Source organism: Tursiops truncatus, chromosome 5 (genome assembly GCF_011762595.2).
Source record: "Tursiops truncatus isolate mTurTru1 chromosome 5, mTurTru1.mat.Y, whole genome shotgun sequence".
NCBI lineage: Eukaryota > Metazoa > Chordata > Mammalia > Artiodactyla > Delphinidae > Tursiops > Tursiops truncatus.
The window spans coordinates 64227884-64244845 of NC_047038.1; the positions used below are offsets into that span (position 1 = coordinate 64227884).

The following is a 16962-nucleotide window of genomic DNA, read 5'->3' on the forward strand; positions in this document are numbered from 1 at the left end:
GTGTGAGATAGGGGTGCAGGTTCATTCTTTTGCGTGTGGATATCCAGTTGTCACAGCACCACTTGTTGCAAAGACTGCTTTTCCCCATTGAATTTTCTTAGCACCCTAGTTGAAAATGAATTGACTATAAATTTATCACTAGACTCTCAGTTTCATTCCGTTGATCTGTATGTTTCTCATTATGCCAGTACCACAGTCTTGATTACTGTAGCTTTGTAGTAAGTTTTGAAATTAGGAAGTGTGCGTTTTCAACTATTTTCAAGATTATTTTGTCTATTCTGGTCCTCATGCATTTCCATGTGAATTTTAGGATCAGCTTGTCAATTTCTGCAAAGAAGACAGTTGGAATTTTCATGGGGATTTTGTTGAGCCTGTGGATCAATTTGAGGTGTATTGCGATCTTAACAATATTGTCTTCCAATTCATGAATATAGAGTACCTTTCGATTTATTTAGGTCCTCTTAATTTCATTCAACAGTGTGTTGTAGTTTTTTTTTTGTTTTTTTTTTTTGCGCCACGCGGGCCTCTCACCATTGTGGCCTCACAGGCTCCGGACGCGCAGGCTTAGCGGCCATGGCCCACGGGCCCAGCCGCTCCGCGGCATGTGGGATCTTCCCGGCCCGGGGCACGAACCCATGTCCCCTGCATCGGCAGCCAGACTCTCAACCACTGTGCCACCAGGGAAGCCCCTGTTGTAGTTTTGAGTATAAGTTTTACATGCCTTTTAAAAAATTTTTGAAATTTATTTCTAAGCATTTTATTTTTTTGATGCTATTATAAATGAAATTGATTTCTTAATTTTATTTTTGGATTGTACATTGCAAATACATAGAAATATAATTGATTTTGTATATTAATCTTGTATTCGTTTTAGGCTTTTTTTTTCTTTTTTAAACAGTCATCAATCATCCTGCTATACTTGCTCATTAATAAGACCACTCAGGGTAGTGGAGCACCACTTGTATGTTGCCTTTTTTCTTTGAATATTTCACCATCACTTAGCTGATATGTAGAACTTAGGTAATTTTGGTTTTCTTGTGATCTGTTAGTGTGTACACGGAACAGGAACCAAGTGTACTGCTGATGCCTGTGTTCATCATGGATAGGTGCAGTATATTATAAGATTCAGGGAGTGTACAAGATGATGATGAGACCTTCAGTGCCAAACTGGGAATGAAGATTACTTTTTCACCTGATAATAGAGCAAGGCACTCTTGGTCATTATGGCGATAGAGGAAGTGATGGGGACAAAGTGTGCTTGCTCAAAGTGGGAGATGGTTAGAAAATGTTGGAATCAGAAAAGGGTTTGTGAGTTGTGTAAATGTTGGCCAGAACGTAAATTTGGGTAAGTTATACTGGAGATTATTCTTAGCCTTTCTCAAAAAAACATAGGTAGGTGTCACAACACTGATAAAAATCTTTTAAGATTTTGAACAAAATAGAATAGTCTGTCTTTGATATCCCAGGATCCCAAGGGATCAGAGATAACTAAAGGGGAGTATCATGATACCAGTAACATTTTGGTTTATCTGCTTTGTTCAAGAAACTAACATTTATTTAAAACTGTGTTTTATTAATACTACTACTTTTTCCCTTTAGCCTTTAATAAAATTTGCAAGTTTGTTACCATTGGAAATGGTTTTGGTATAATAGTACATCACACTTTCAAGTGACACTAATTACATAAATTCTTAGGCAGCACGTATTTCATTTGGCCCTTGTTAATGAAGTAAACCACATCACTATGAAAGGGATGTAAAAATAAATTTTGGTTTTATTTAAAAAGAGAGTAGCTATTTGATAAAGTGTCTCTCATTATGTACTGTCTGTTTTGGGCCACGCCATGTGGCTTGCGGGATCTTGGTTTCCCCACTAGGGATTGAACCCTGGCCTCTGGCAGTGAAAGTGCCGAGTCCTAACCACTGGACTGCCAGGGAATTCCCTGTTTTTTCTTTTTTAAAAATAAGCAATGAAGGGTCCCTTCCCAGAGAACCAAATGTATTTGCATTTTTTAGTATGAACACCAACACAGAGAGATTTTAAAGCTATGAAATGTTTATGTCCATATTGTTAGGCACTATGGGCTTTTCAAAGGTCATAGAAAGTGTTTTTATTATCCTCTCCCTGGAAAATCTTTGATTTTATCAGGGATGCAAGCCATATACTCACAGAATATTTAAACGTTAATATGAAAGAAGCTTGTGAAGCTTGACTACTGAGCATGACATAAGGATGTAGGTCCTATGAATATTCGTAAGTAAGAGAGAGCCTTGGGTTTGTTGCAAAAAATAAACTGACTGTATATTTACAGATTTTTGACTGTGGTAATGAGTTAGGAATATGGTGACGCATTAATTTTATTCTTTTCTATTTGGTGGAGAGTATTGAGGCATATTTGTATAATAATTATTATTTTCATTAACCTTGTGTTTTAAATTAGAGTTAGTTTAGTTTCTTTAATTCAGGGTCTCATATGGGTAACAACTACTTCATGATATTTCAGAAAACTCAAGAAGTCAACACTACCATAGCGGCTAGTTGGTAGTTAGCTGGTTGAAAACTGCCCATAAACCTCCTTATGATTTTTTACCTACTATAAGGCATGGTTACTCCACATGCCTTTCTGTTTTAACAAGAATATTTTTCAATTACTTTATCAATTGGTTTATAAAAAATATTGAAATATGCCATTACTTCCTTCAGTGGTTGGACTGATCCTTTGAATGGGTTTACAAACTAAAATTTGGAAAATATTGCATTTAGATAAATGAGCATCATTCCTTGAATATCTTATATTCTCTCTTTTGGCTTGATTTTTTTTATTTTCATAATTTTAGAGAACTTTTTAACATCTTCTAAGATAAGAATGGTTAAAGAAGGAGTACCCTTATGGCATGAAAAAGTTAACAATAGTTGCCAAGTGCATGACTTACTAGATAGACAGTAGGGAGAGTCTGTTTTTTAAGAAGAAAGATAAAAATTAGTAGAGCCCAGTTTTCATGTACATTTTTTTGAAGGTAAAATGTGTGCTTTCTACTTTCTTTCGTATTTTACTTATTGTGTAACACCGTACAGGCAAAGAAATTGAAAGAGACTGAAGATATACCAAGCGAACCATCTTTCCAGGATTTTGAGTACCCAGAGTATGATGACTACAGGGCAGAGGCTTTCCTGCACCAGCAGAAGAGGATGGAATGCTATAGCAAGGCAAAGGAAGCTTATCGGATGGGGAAGAAAAACGTTGCCACGTTTTATGCCCAACAAGTAAAGAGGAAAATTATTTTTTCTTTGTCACTTACAACATCTGAATAATCTTGAAGCAGTTAATACTCATACTGTGACTGGATTAAGTTATTCTGGGGAATGTACATTGTATAAGTGACATAAAGTGCCCTAATATGTAAGAAATGTATGGTTCTGAGAATTCTTCCGGCAGTCCATATTTTCTTTTAGGCTGGATTCAGTACTGCTTCTAAACAGATATGAATTTTCTGGAGGAAAGGAAGCAGAATGTTAATATTGGCCATCCCAGGGTGGGATTACAGAGGTCTTGTGCTTTCTATCATGCTTGAATTTTAAGTTGTGTATCACTGTCATAGTCAGAAAAAGAAAGTTACATTAATATCTCTCAGGGAAGTAAAATTTCTACCTGGTCTCATACAGCATGGTATTACAAGAAACCTGATGGATTTACTTTTCGTTTTCTGTGGTTCCATATTGCTTACTTTTTTATGATGGAGCAGAAAAAGGTATCAGACTGGTATAACCTTGTGAGCAATAATAGCAAACCTTGAGGAATGACTTCAGGGGTAACTGCAAGGGTTTAAAGGGTTGAGACTCAGGATTATCAAAAGATAAACCAGTGGATTCCTTCTTGAGATGTGTGTTGTTTATTTAAGTGTCCTTTTCCTATGATTTTTGGATCAGAGAATGTGTTAGAAATGATGATTTAGTAGTTTAAGAACTATGTTATTTGTCCACTGAAATTCACCTAAATTTTGGTGCATTCTTGCATATTAGCCCATTGCATTATTTAAAATTTTACATTTGTTGTTGCCTTTTTTGTTCTTCCTTTTATTTGGGGCACTATTTGTTTCCTCATTGCTTACTAAGTAGCAGATATCAAAAGTGATTACTGATGATATGTTTATAATTAAAGGGTAGTCTCCATGAGCAGAAGATGAAAGAAGCCAATCACCTTGCTGCTGTGGAGATCTTTGAGAAAGTCAATGCCTCCCTGCTGCCACAGAATGTTTTAGACCTCCATGGGCTGCATGTGGATGAGGCTATAGAACATTTGATGACAGTTTTACAGGAGAAAACTGAAGGTAGGACTATAGTCATGACAGATTTTCACAAATTCAAGGAAGTCTGAATGTGCAGGCTGAGGATATCTGTGCCACATTTATAGATGTTTGTATTAGATTCATTCTTCAAGAAAACCTTGGGAAAGAATTCTAACTGCCATGTCCATTAACATTTTTATTTTCCTGTTTCAGTTACGTTTGTATTCCTTTGTTATAATTGTCAAAGGGAGGGCATGATGTAATCTGAGAATCCTCTGGACCATTCAGGAATATAATACATCTTTGTTCAGTAGACATTTATTAAAGCTAATAGATTCTTATTAGATGTCAGTTGCTCAACAGATGTTTAATAAAATGCAGAAGTAGGGCTTCCCTGGTGGCATAGTGGTTGGGAGTCCACCTGCCGATGCAGGGGACACGGGTTCGTGCCCCGGTCCGGGAAGATCCCACATGCCGCGGAGCGGCTGGGCCCGTGAGCCATGGCCGCTGAGCCTGCGTGTCCAGAGCCTGTGCTCTGCAACGGGAGAGGCCACAACAGCGAGAGGCCTGCGTACCGCAAAAAAAAAATTAAAAAAAATAAAAAATGCAGAAGTAAATTAGGTGATAGGATTTTTATAGAATTATCATAAAGGCAGGATTTATGAGTGTTTGCATTTTGGTAGTATGCCCTTCTCCCTTTCTGCTTGTATTTTGTCTTTGCAGGTCAGTAGGAATGCTACTGCCTGCCTCTTACAATCAATATCATGTACTTTATATACGTTAAAGTATCTTGTTGGTTTATCATCTTGTTTCCTTTTCATCACCAGATGGTAGCACTTGGGAAAATTCAACCTGTTGTAGTACCCCAGACTCTAATACTAGGGAGTCATCTCCTCTTAGCACTACTAGGATATTTTTGAATTCTCAACTTGGCTTTCTCTTTGTCTTACATTTTATTGTGGAGACATGGAATCCATGCCTCAGTTATTACTCTGTGGTTCAGTAATACTGCTGTGTCATTGATAGCTGTATTGTTCTGGTTAATTAATTTGTATATATTTTAGAAAGTTTTATACTATATGTTATACAGGTTTATTAGTTCAGCACATATAGGTTTTACAATTCAGTTGTAATTAAATACTTGATTAAATATAATTGATATAAAAACTTTATCATGAAAACCACATTGAAAAAGTTGCGAGTAAAATAACGAACACCTGTGTACCCATGAATGTAAGTAACAAGTGATAACATTTTACTGTATGTGCTTCATATATATATTTTTTGTTGTTGTTGTTCCTCCCTTTGCATTATCCCCAATCCTTTTCTCTTTCTTCTCTCCCCTTCTGATGGAAATCAACATCCTTCAGTTTGGTCTGCATCATCCTGGACAGTTTTGAAAATACCTTTACTACGTGTATTATACATTCATCCATAATTGGTCTATAGTATCCTTTTTGTGAATTTTAAAAAATGAACATACATGGTGTCACACTATATCGTCAGCCAAGCCACTTATTTTATTTTTACCCAATACAGTTTTCAAGATCTACTCATCTCGACGGATTGAGTTTTTTTTAAATTATAACTGCTGTGTAGTATTGTGTGACCTTATCATAATGTATCCATCCCTCTATTGATGGACGTTTAATTAAAATGTTGCAGTGAGCTTTATTTTGCATATCAACATGTGTCCTCTTATCATTATCCTTTTTCCTAGCTTTTTATATTGAAAAATTAAAAACCTGCAGAGAAGTTGAAAGAATTGTACAATATACATATTGTACAAATTTTTTACAATATATGAGTTGTACATATATCCTTTACCTAGATTGATCAGTCGTCAACATTTGGCCACATTTGTTTATATTATCTCTAGAATTTTTTTCTGCTGAACCATTTGATAATAAGTCTCATTAAACATTGTGGTGCTTTACTTTTGCATACCTCAGCGTGTTTATTTCTTGAGGACAAATTCATTCTCCTACATAATCACAATACATTATCACTTTTAAGACATTTAACATTGTTATAATGATGTTGTCTAATACACAGGCCATATTCAGATTTTTCCAGTTATATGGAAATGTCCTATGTAGCTGTGCCATGTCCAACCCCCAATCCAGGATCTAGTCATGCATCATATGTTCCAGTTGATTGTCCCAAACCTGTAGCCTCCTGTAATATAGAAGTGTTCCTCAGTCTGTTTTTTGTTTTCCATGTTATTGACACTTTTAAAGACTCCACGCCAGTTGTTTGGTAGATTGCCCTACAATTTTAATTTGTCTAATTGTTTCTTCATGATTAGATTCAGTTTAAAATTTTCTTGGTGAAAATACTGCATAGGAGATGTTAGGTCATCCTTGGGGAACTAATCAAGAGACATATATGGTCAGTTTGCCCCAGTATTGGTGGTGTTAAGTTTGATTTCTTAGCTTAATGTGGGACTCTATCATATCAGATTTCAATTTGTAAATGTACCTGTTCTTTCTTTGTAATCAATTAGTAAATTTTGGTGATTGATACTTTGTGGCTGTGTGAATAACTGTTCTCATTTTGCCTAATGATTTTAGCATCCACAGATGATCCTTGTCTGAATCAATTATTATATTGGTGGTTGCATAATGGTGTTTTAAAAAAATTTTATTTTTTAAAATTTATTTATTTTTGTCTGTGTTGGGTCTTTGTTGTTGCACGTGGGCTTTCTCTAGTTGCGGTGGCTTCTCTTGTTGCAGAGCACTGGCTGTAGGCATGCGGGCTTCAGTAGTTGTGGCTCACGGGCTCTAGAGCGCAGGCTCAGTGCTTGTGGCGCATGGGCTTTGTTGCTCCGCGGCATGTGGGATCTTCCAGGACCAGGGATCAAACCCACGTCCCCTGCATTGGCAGGAGGATTCTTAACCACTGCGCTACCAGGGAAGTTCTCATAATGGTGTTTTATAATTTTGTGTTCCTTCTCTGTTTATTAGCAGACATTCTTTGATAAAGTAGAAGATCCCCCTCCCCCAGTTTTTTAAATAGAATTTTGAAAATCTTGGAGAAAGAACTAGAAAACAACAACAATAAAGATTAGAAAAGAGAAAATTTAAGAGCGGTTTAAATACATTATTTAATCTGGAGAAAAGAAAAGTAGAAGTATTATATGGAAGTATTATAAGGGAATATTTTGTCTATAGAGGACGAGTAAATCATTTACTCAGTAAAATTTGATTATCTTCTGTATTCTAGACATCAGGGATAAAGCAGTGAAAAAGACACACAATCCCTGTCTTTATGGAGTTTGCTGTCTAGTAGGATAGATGACAGTGAATAAATAGTTACATAAATGGTTAGCATTGTGATAAAAAGTACAGGTTGCTATGTTTCATTTAGCATAAATTCCCAGATCCCTACATAATTGTTCCTTGGCCTGTCTCTACATTCTCATCTTGTGTTTTGCTGCTTCTCCTTTTCTTTATGTTTATCTACATTATCATTTGTTAACCTCCAGATTAAGTTAGGCTCCCTATTAAAAGCCTCTCATAGTACTCCTCTGTATCACAGTACTTATAAAAAGCTTGTTGTATAATTGATTATTAAATGTCCATTTTTTTGGCCAAGAATTGAGTCAATGATGATTATTGAATCATTATTGTATATTGAGCCTTTCATTCACCACTTTAAAAAACTTTTGAATAAATGACTGAATAAAGGGTAGGTATTCCTCTCATTTTATAGTAAGGAAACTGATGATATAAACAGTTTAATAAAGTGGAAAATAATAAGTGTCAGTAAGGATATAGAGAATTGGAACCCTCATATATTGCTGGTGGGAATGTTAAATGGTACAACCACTGTGGAAAAGGTTGACATTCCTTGAAAGGTTAAACACAGAGCTATCATATAACCCAGCAGTTCTGCTCCTAGGTTTGTACACAAGATAATTGAAAACACAATTCATCCATACAAAAGCTGGTACATGAATGTTCATAATAGCCAAAAGGTGGAAACAACGCAAATCTATCAACTGGTGAATGGAAAAAATGTGGTATATCCATACAATGGAATATAATTCAGCCATAAAAAGGAATGAAATGCTGATACGTGCTACAACATGGATGAACCTTGTAAACATTATGCAGTGTGAAAGAAGCCAGATACAAAGGGCCACATATTACACGATTTCCATTTATTGTACATGAAATGTCTAGAATGGGCAGATCAATAGAAACAGAAAGTACATTAATGTTTGCTGGGACTGGAAAGGGGGGATGGAGATTGACTGCTAACAGGAACAGAATTTCTTTTTGAGATGATGGAATGTTCTGGAATTAGATCGTGTTGATGGTTACACAACATTGTAATAATGTACTAAAAACTACTGAATTGTACATTTTAAAATCATGAATTTTATGTTAGGTGAATTTTATCTCAATAGAAAAAATTATGAGAATAAAAGTGTTAAATAATTTATGTAAGGTGATACTGGATCAGACTCAAGATACAAGCCCTTTTTGGAAGCCAAAGCCCATCTTGTGCGTGCTACCTGTGGTAGCCTGTAGTTACTGACATCACCAGCAGATGGTAGTATTGTTGAATAGAAATGTGTCCAGGCGAAAAATCTGTGGCTCTGCCCCACATTGCTTTTAGTCATAAAAGATGATTGTCAAAATTGGGGATGAATTAAAAAACAAAAAAGATATCTGAACCTTTTGTGTCTTCTTATTGAAATATACACCACTACTACTCATGAAGCTTCTTTTGCCCCCAAATAACCAGAAGCAGGTAGAGCCTTTAGATCTGACTACTACTTTATACAGATTTATAGGGAACAGAGGAACATGTTAGATGGCACCATGGGGATACAGTCAGCAAAATCCAGACTGTAAATATCTAGGATAAATGATCTAATTTTTTCAACAAATTGTAAAAAAAAAAAAAAGATAAAAGAAAGCACACACACACACACACACACACACACACACACACACACACGAAGGAGAACGTTTAGATTAAAAATTAAGAAATATATCAACCAAATACAATGTGTGGAGACTTGTTTCAACCCTGATTCAAACAAGTCACAGTAAAAACATTTTTTTGAGACTACTGGAGGACATTTTTAGCCATTTTTAGAAACATATTAAGGAACTATTTTTTACTTTGTACCATATGATGGTGACATTGTGGTTATGTTTTTTTTAAAGGGTCCTTATCTTTTTGCATACATACTGAAATATTTACAGTTGAAATGATAAGAAATCTGAGATATGGTTAAAAATCAGTTAAAAAAGGTGGTAAGCAGGATTAACCTGAAATTTGGGAACCTAAGCATATTATATTAATTCATTCAATAAACATCCTCTGACACCCTACTTTGAGGCATGTGAGAACATTTTCAGAGCAGTAAGTAAACTATTGAAAGGTGAAATGCTGTAAATGACTGACTTAACTGATGAGAGGAGCGGTAGTGAAGGAGTGATGAGAGCTGAATTATGGTTAGTTGAGATTTTTTTTTTAAGTAAGCATTTATTTGTAATATCACATACATAAAGAACAATGCACAAATAATTATTGTATAGCATAAAAACTTTTTACAAAGTGAATACCCATGTATAGCCATCACCCAGAGAGAGTTGAATTTTGAACAAAATGTTGCTTGAAGTTCTGGAGGTGGATCTTAAGCAAAGAAGGAATTATAAATGCAGGACCAACATATCCACTAAAATTCTAGTCTAAATATTGCCCTGGAGATATGAGACTCGAAAAACAATCTGTTTGTGGATCTGGTGGAGTCTTAGGGCAACTTACTGAGCAGAATATGGAATGTTTATGTGTATATGTATTTTATGCTAAAGGTCAAAACTTGTGCTTTTTTTTTTTTTTTTTTTTTTTTTTGCGGTACGCGGGCCTCTCACTGTTGTGGCCTCTCCCGTTGCGGAGCACAGGCTCCGGACGCGCAGGCTCAGCGGCCATGGCTCACGGGCCCAGCCACTCCACGGCATGTGGGATCTTCCCGGACCGGGGCACGAACCCGTGTCCCCTGCATCGGGGAAGCCCAAAACTTGTGCTATTTATAACTGAGGAACAAGTATCTATTGAATTATTAAATCAGCTCCTATTATTAACAAGTTTTTTTTGTTATTTTATTGTAGCTGTTACTGACTTTCAGGATTTATATACTTGATTTTCACAAGGTCATTTCCAAAGCAGAAGCTGTGGTCTTTTAAGAGTCTCAGGTTCATTCGATATTTTAAAATCATCTGTTTGGAAGAGTTTCTTAAGTTAATAATTGATTATTTTTAGCGGTAAGACTGCAGTCCATGCTATAATTAGTGGATTTGCTAATGGCTCTTCCTGAGGATGATATTCTATAAAACAGTTGCCTTATACCCCATTTTATTGTTAAGGAAATAGGCACAGATAGGCTAAGTAATTGTCCATGGTCCTATCACACAGTCATTTAGTGGCAGAGCTGCTAATCAGACCAAAGCTGGGTGGCTTCAGAGTAATAGAGTTGTTGTAAAGATTCTTAGTTAATAAATATAAGTCACTTAAAGCAATGCCTGACTCCATGTGTGTAATAATTGTTAAGTATCATTAATATTATTGTTGTTATCATTATTTCAGAGAGAAATTCTGATAACACATGGAAATCTCTCTCCCCACAGGAGAAGTCCCACTTAAGTCTTTAGGTGGATGAGTTGCTAGGAAGCTTCCATACTTAAAGTGTAGGTGAAACAGTACATTTAAAAACATTAATTTGGGGATTTTTGAAGTGATAAATCTCTAAATCCTCATGAAAATTATTTCATACGTGTTTGAGTAAAGGTTTGTTTTCTGTTGAGAATGTAAGATAGATCAATTTTAACGGTTCCAATTCCTGTTGTAACAGAATTTAAGCAGAATGGTGGTAAGCCCTATCTTTCTGTGATTACGGGGAGAGGAAACCACAGCCAGGGAGGAGTTGCTCGCATCAAACCAGCTGTCATTAAATACCTCACAAGCCATAGCTTCAGGTGAGTATAGATTTCTGTTATCGATAATGGCAGTTGCCCATATGCAGATGGTAAACACTAATAGTTTGCTCAGAACAATTTGTTAAAATAGTTAACTAAATTTAACCATCTGATTCTAGCCATAAATTCATGACTAGATTATGATATATAACATTCCTTTCTAGATTTATGATGTCCACTAAACCAGAAATGAAAGAAAAATGTTTGTTATTGAAGTAATCATTTGACAAAACTATTTCTATCATAAATTAAAAATCTAAAACTAAGTATATTTGTGTTTTTTTGATAATGTATCATTCAAGGTAGTTAGATTATACATATCATAGTTTAAGGTTGCTGTTTAATTAATTCCTTTGAAAAGAAATAACATGTCTGTGGATTTTGGAAGGAGTTGGAGCTTCTGCTAAAATGTGGTTATAATTTGGATGTATTTAAACATTAGTGGAAATCTCCAGTCAGTTACGAATTTACACATCTTCATAAATTAAGTGCCATTATTGATCTTAGCTGACAAACATGAAATGTCCTTTTTCATTAAGTGGTTATGAAGAATCTAAGTACCCTCCTTCCCTTACTTCCAGTTTTAATGAATGTAGCATATTTTGTTTATGTCATGTGATAAAATGTTGGCTATATTATAGAAAATGGTAGTGTTAATTCTGAGCATGAAAATAGATGACATTTTAGAGTTACTTTTACAAAAGGAGTAGTTAGACCACAACATTATCATGTTGGGATTGATGATCTGTTTTAGAGACTTGTGTTTCTTTAAATTTCACAGTGAGGGAGTTGAAAGCATTTCATGGCCTGATGAATCAGACTTACCTATTAGAGATTTCTTGGTACTGTTACAATGCATAGAAATAATGTAATGCAGACATCGCCTTCTCCTTCATGCAGCGTGCTGTTGTTCATGAGGGTCAAATTCAGGCTTGAGAATTTTAAAAAATCTTAAATTGTAATACTTAATTAGGAATAACCCCCAGCCTTAGTCATGTATTTATTTTGACAATAGATTAAAAGGAACATAAGCATAGATATTAGTGCTGGATTTAACTTAAAGGAGAGTGTTTTGATAGTTAATATTATGTTTACCATAGGCACTTGAATTGATTACAAGATTATGTTTCTTAATCAGTTTGAAATTCTTATCTTTAAAATAACTCTTTTTTTCATTTCTGCAGGTTCTCTGAAATTAAACCAGGGTGCTTGAAAGTCATGCTAAAGTAAAATAAATGTCCTTGACTTAAAAGTGTGAAGGTTTGTAGGTTAAAATTAGTTTTATTTGCAGTAATTTAGTCAACTGTACTGTAAATGTGTGTTTTATTAGAAGTAATGTCCAGTTATAAAACAGAAAAACACTATGTTTTTCAAAATTCAAGAGAAGTTTAATTTTTTACTGAATCACATGCCAAATATGTAGTCTATTAAAAGTATTAAAGAGAATTTTTACTGATTACAAAATATCTAAGAAAATTATCAGCTGCAGTTTTAAAGATTGAAATGCTCTGATTCTTTCTCAGACAGAAAATGTAACCTTTATATTAATTGTTGTTTGACGTTTAGTAAAGTCTTAAAGGTTTCTATGAGAAGTATTTAAAGTGCTTTGAGACCTGGTTCATAATACAAGCCCTTCAAAAGCTTGTATTTAAAAAAGAAGTACTGGGCTTCCCTGGTGGTGCAGTGGTTGAGAATCTGCCTGCCAGTGTGGGGGACACAGGTTTGAGCCCTGGTCTGGGAGGGTCCCACATGCCGCGGAGCGTCCGGGCCCGTGGGCCACAACTACTGAGCCTGCGTGTCTGGAGCCTGTGCTCCACAACAGGAGAGACCGCGATGGTGAGAGGCCCGCGCACCACGATGAAGAGTGGCCCCCGCTTGCCGCAATTGGAGGAAGCCCTCGCACAGAAACGAAGACCCAACGCAGCCAAAGGTAAATAAATTAATTAAAAAAAAAAAAAAAGTACTAGTACCAGTAGTAATGAAAGAAAGGAGATCTAACAAAAACACTTGAGTGCTTTTTGATTTCAAAACAATACAAAAAAACATTTTGGTGTATCCTACAGGAAGGAAGACATGCTGTTGCACTTTCTTCTGCTTTGTATATGATCGTGATCTCTTACCTTTTGTTCCTTTGTTCTGTGTGTGTACATTTTCTAGGAATAAAGTTGGAGTCTGAGATTATATTGCAATTTTATACCTTCCATAGGCAGGCAAGTTTTCAGAGAAGGAAAAATGGTTAGATATCTACCAAGTGCTGCTGTCTTATAAAACTGCTTCTAGTCTTACAGAACTGTCTGTGTAAGTGGTATTGAAGACAGTACTAAAGAGCTATATTTTATATTTGAGGCATGTAATTTCTAAACTACAGTAGGTCAAAATCCTATTAACTTAAATAGATATAGAAAACTTTTTTGATATAATCATAAAAGAAATTTTTACAATTTAAAAGTTTTTTACCTTTATTTTTAAAAAGAACCAACTTTCTGAAAGGAAACTTTCATTGACTTCTGTTTTTTGGTGAGCTAAAAAGTCCTGTTAGTATGTCAGTTATAATTTCCTTTACACACAAGTTTAGTGTGGCGAAGTATAATTTTCCAATGTGAGACACTGGCTTAAATAAATCTGACTTTGGATATGAAGGATATTTTCAACATATGTAATTTTAGCAAACAATTGTATTGTTTTTTGATAAGCTTAAAAAATTAATTGGATCAGGAATGATACGATTGAGCTATTACTGAAAGAATCCTGAATTTCGGAATGGTTTCCCAAAAGAACAGACATTTTAATGAAAATAAAATTCAAAAAATGTTTTTATATATCATAAAAGCATGCTTGTAAAAGAAGAGCCATATCATTGAATTTATTTCCACAAAAATAAAAATATATGTTTATTACTTAGAAATAGTGACTGGTATTGAAGTATTATTCACATTTGTTACGTTTGTGGTAATTTGTTAAAAAAAAGAAAAGAATGCCAACAGTTTGGCATTATGTTTTTTGTGATGTCTAGAAGAATTGTGTACATTAAAAATAAAGCAATTCCTTTCAGCAACTTATTATAAAACTACAACTGTTAATGAAATAAAATCTTTCTATATATAAATTGATATGATTTAAGAAATGTGAATAACAATACTAAAACCTAGAATTATTCTAGTGTGTGCAGCTGCATACTCATTTTCTGTGTTTTTATATTTCCTTACCCAGTTTTAAAAAAACATCACTTTTGAGCACTTCAGCTAGACTTATTTCAGTATTATTTATTATAATTATGATTGATGTGGGAGCAGTCAAAAAGAACAAGAGGTGGGGTATTTTGTGGGCAGAAACCAAATGAAAGAACCTATGTTTTGTACTGTATCAACTCTAATTTTATGCTTTATTTGGTAAATCTAGGGTATTTCTTCTTAATCATCCATAAATATATAGGCAAATTTTGAGCATCATAAATGTTTTTATGAAGTTGTTTAGTACCAGACTGCCTCCTACCCCACTATGTAGCATAGTTTAACCAACACATAATTATGAAAGAAAATTTTATAATTGCCCCTTTCTTGTTTTGCCTATTTCTAAATCCTGTATGCCAAAGGTAAACAGAGTTTGAGGATTATCAAATTTTTCTCTTTTACCCATTTCTAAATCCTGTGTGTCAAAATTAATGATAATGTGGGGATTATCAAAGTTTTGATGTATGTATTGGTATATTTGTGCTAATATATGACTTACTAGAATGGCTCTTTGCAAAGTTATTAGTATTTTAAAAGTATAGGGCTTCCCTGGTGGCGCAGTGGTTGAGAGTCCGCCTGCGGATGCAGGGGACACGGGTTTGTGCCCCGGTCCGGGAGGATCCCACATGCCGCGGAGCGGCTGGGCCCGTGAGCCATGGCCGCTGAGCCTGCACGTCCGGAGCCTGTTCTCCGCAACGGGAGAGGCCACAACAGTGAGAGGCCCGCGTACCGAAAAAAAAAAAAAAAAAAAAAAAAAAATTATAACACTTCTATAATTTGCAAGAGTTTAGTAACAGTTATATTCTTTCAATAGTCTCTTACCAGTATCTACCAGGGGAAAAAGAGAACTAATGTGGAAACCACAGGGAAAGTGGGGTTGGAATGAGGGGACTCTTAACAGTATTTCCAACTATTCATTTCCTTCCTTCAACAGGAGAAATGGAAGCATGTTGTCTTACATTTATTGGCTGTTCATATATCTCTATATTGTTTTCAAGTTGAGGTTTCTTCAATTTATTAGTGTTTCAATACTACTTGCAATTCTAAGGCCTTTAAATATAGGACATATTGTATAGTAGAAATCCTGACTTTAAAGTGTCTTGTGTATTATAACACATTTTGAAAAGAAAAGCTAAATAATTCTGTTGGATTGTTTCCAATCCTTTATTTTGGTCTTTTTCTTTTTAAATTCAAGTGTTTTGTATGCTTAGAAAAAGGACATGTATAAAAAGTAAGATTGGTTTTTTCTGAGCTGGAAATTGGAAACTTTGAAACTCAGGAAATTGCTCTGACAATGTTTTAACTGCTCTCAATTTAAGAAAATGACAAAATGTATAAAAAAGACAGAAATAATGTGTGCTGTTTTTTTCCAAGTGCTTTTTCTGAGTGCTTTTCCATTGTGCAATTGAGGTGAAGTTTGATAATTTTTCTGTGTAGTGGTTAAATATTGCTCATTTTTATTTACATAGTAAAGAAAACAGATTTAAATGTTTGCGTGGCCAAAAAAAATTGTCATTTAAAAGGTGAAGTAAGTTTGTGTAGAATGTATGTTAATGGTGCTTATTTTTAAATTGTAATTCAAGTTTACAGTGTTACTTAATGTCTCTTTGCAGAGTTTATTAGAGAAATAAGGCTAGAATACATCTACATCCCGAAGAGCTTTTTATAACTCCACATTACATGATGATGAATTTTATTATTTTCCTTAAAGTTGAGCAGTTGAATTTTATGGTCCAAATGATGAACCCTGATTAACAAATGATTGAATTAACCATGAGACTTCTCATTAAAATATATTGCAGCTGTCAGTTGGAGAATATATTATAAAATTTTCAGATAGTATATAAGAAACAAAATACTTTTATTTGTACTATAAAGAAAATGTAATTTTGCTGTTAACGCTGTACTTTTTTATTGAAAATGTTTATAACTTTGCTTTTAAAATTTCTTATGAAACGATTTGCAAATTATGTACTTAATTTAATAAAATACTTTAACCACTGTCTAGTGTGAGGATATCCTTCATTTGATGTGGTAGGGTTAGTGGTTTAAATATTAAAATATATGTGTATGTGTAACTTTGTAATTTCAAGGGAAAAGGGTCAAAAAATTTTCATTTTTGTACCACACCTTTTATTCTAGTTTAAATTATCTTGCTATAGCAAATAGGGGTCTACTTTTGAACCAGGTAAATGCGTTAGCTAGGTTTGTCTTTTCATAACCTTATATCTTTTGACTGATGTCAAAATTAAGAATTGCATCTCTAAAGGATTCAAGTAATACTTTAATTAATATTAAAGACCTTTGAACTTTATTCACCTCCAAAGCAGAATAATTTACTCATTTAGCAAGGACTTAAAAATATTTATACAACAAATATTTATTGAGCATTTGTTACTAGGGATACAAAGTGAGACAGACAGAGCTTCTGTCCACAGGTATCTTACAGTC

General features: G+C 34.5%; 1 protein-coding gene across 13 annotated transcripts in view; it reads left to right on the forward strand.

The window, feature by feature from the left end:
- N4BP2 (NEDD4 binding protein 2) overlaps positions 1–16513 on the forward strand; it is an 83279-nt gene extending 66766 nt beyond the window's left edge. For 12 of the 13 annotated variants that reach the window (XM_019928299.3, XM_073805171.1, XM_019928297.3 and 9 more), the window contains 5 exons: positions 3076–3264; positions 4160–4328; positions 11158–11281; positions 12466–13211; positions 16125–16513. In XM_019928299.3, coding sequence (XP_019783858.2) covers positions 3076–3264; positions 4160–4328; positions 11158–11281; positions 12466–12511 — 528 coding nt within the window. In that variant the 3' untranslated portion in view covers positions 12512–13211; positions 16125–16513. Of the gene's footprint in view, positions 1–3075; positions 3265–4159; positions 4329–5656; positions 9219–11157; positions 11282–12465; positions 13212–16124 lie in introns of those variants that run through there. The other variant, XM_019928303.3, reaches the window with a different exon arrangement.
- The last annotated feature ends 449 nt before the right edge of the window (positions 16514–16962 follow it).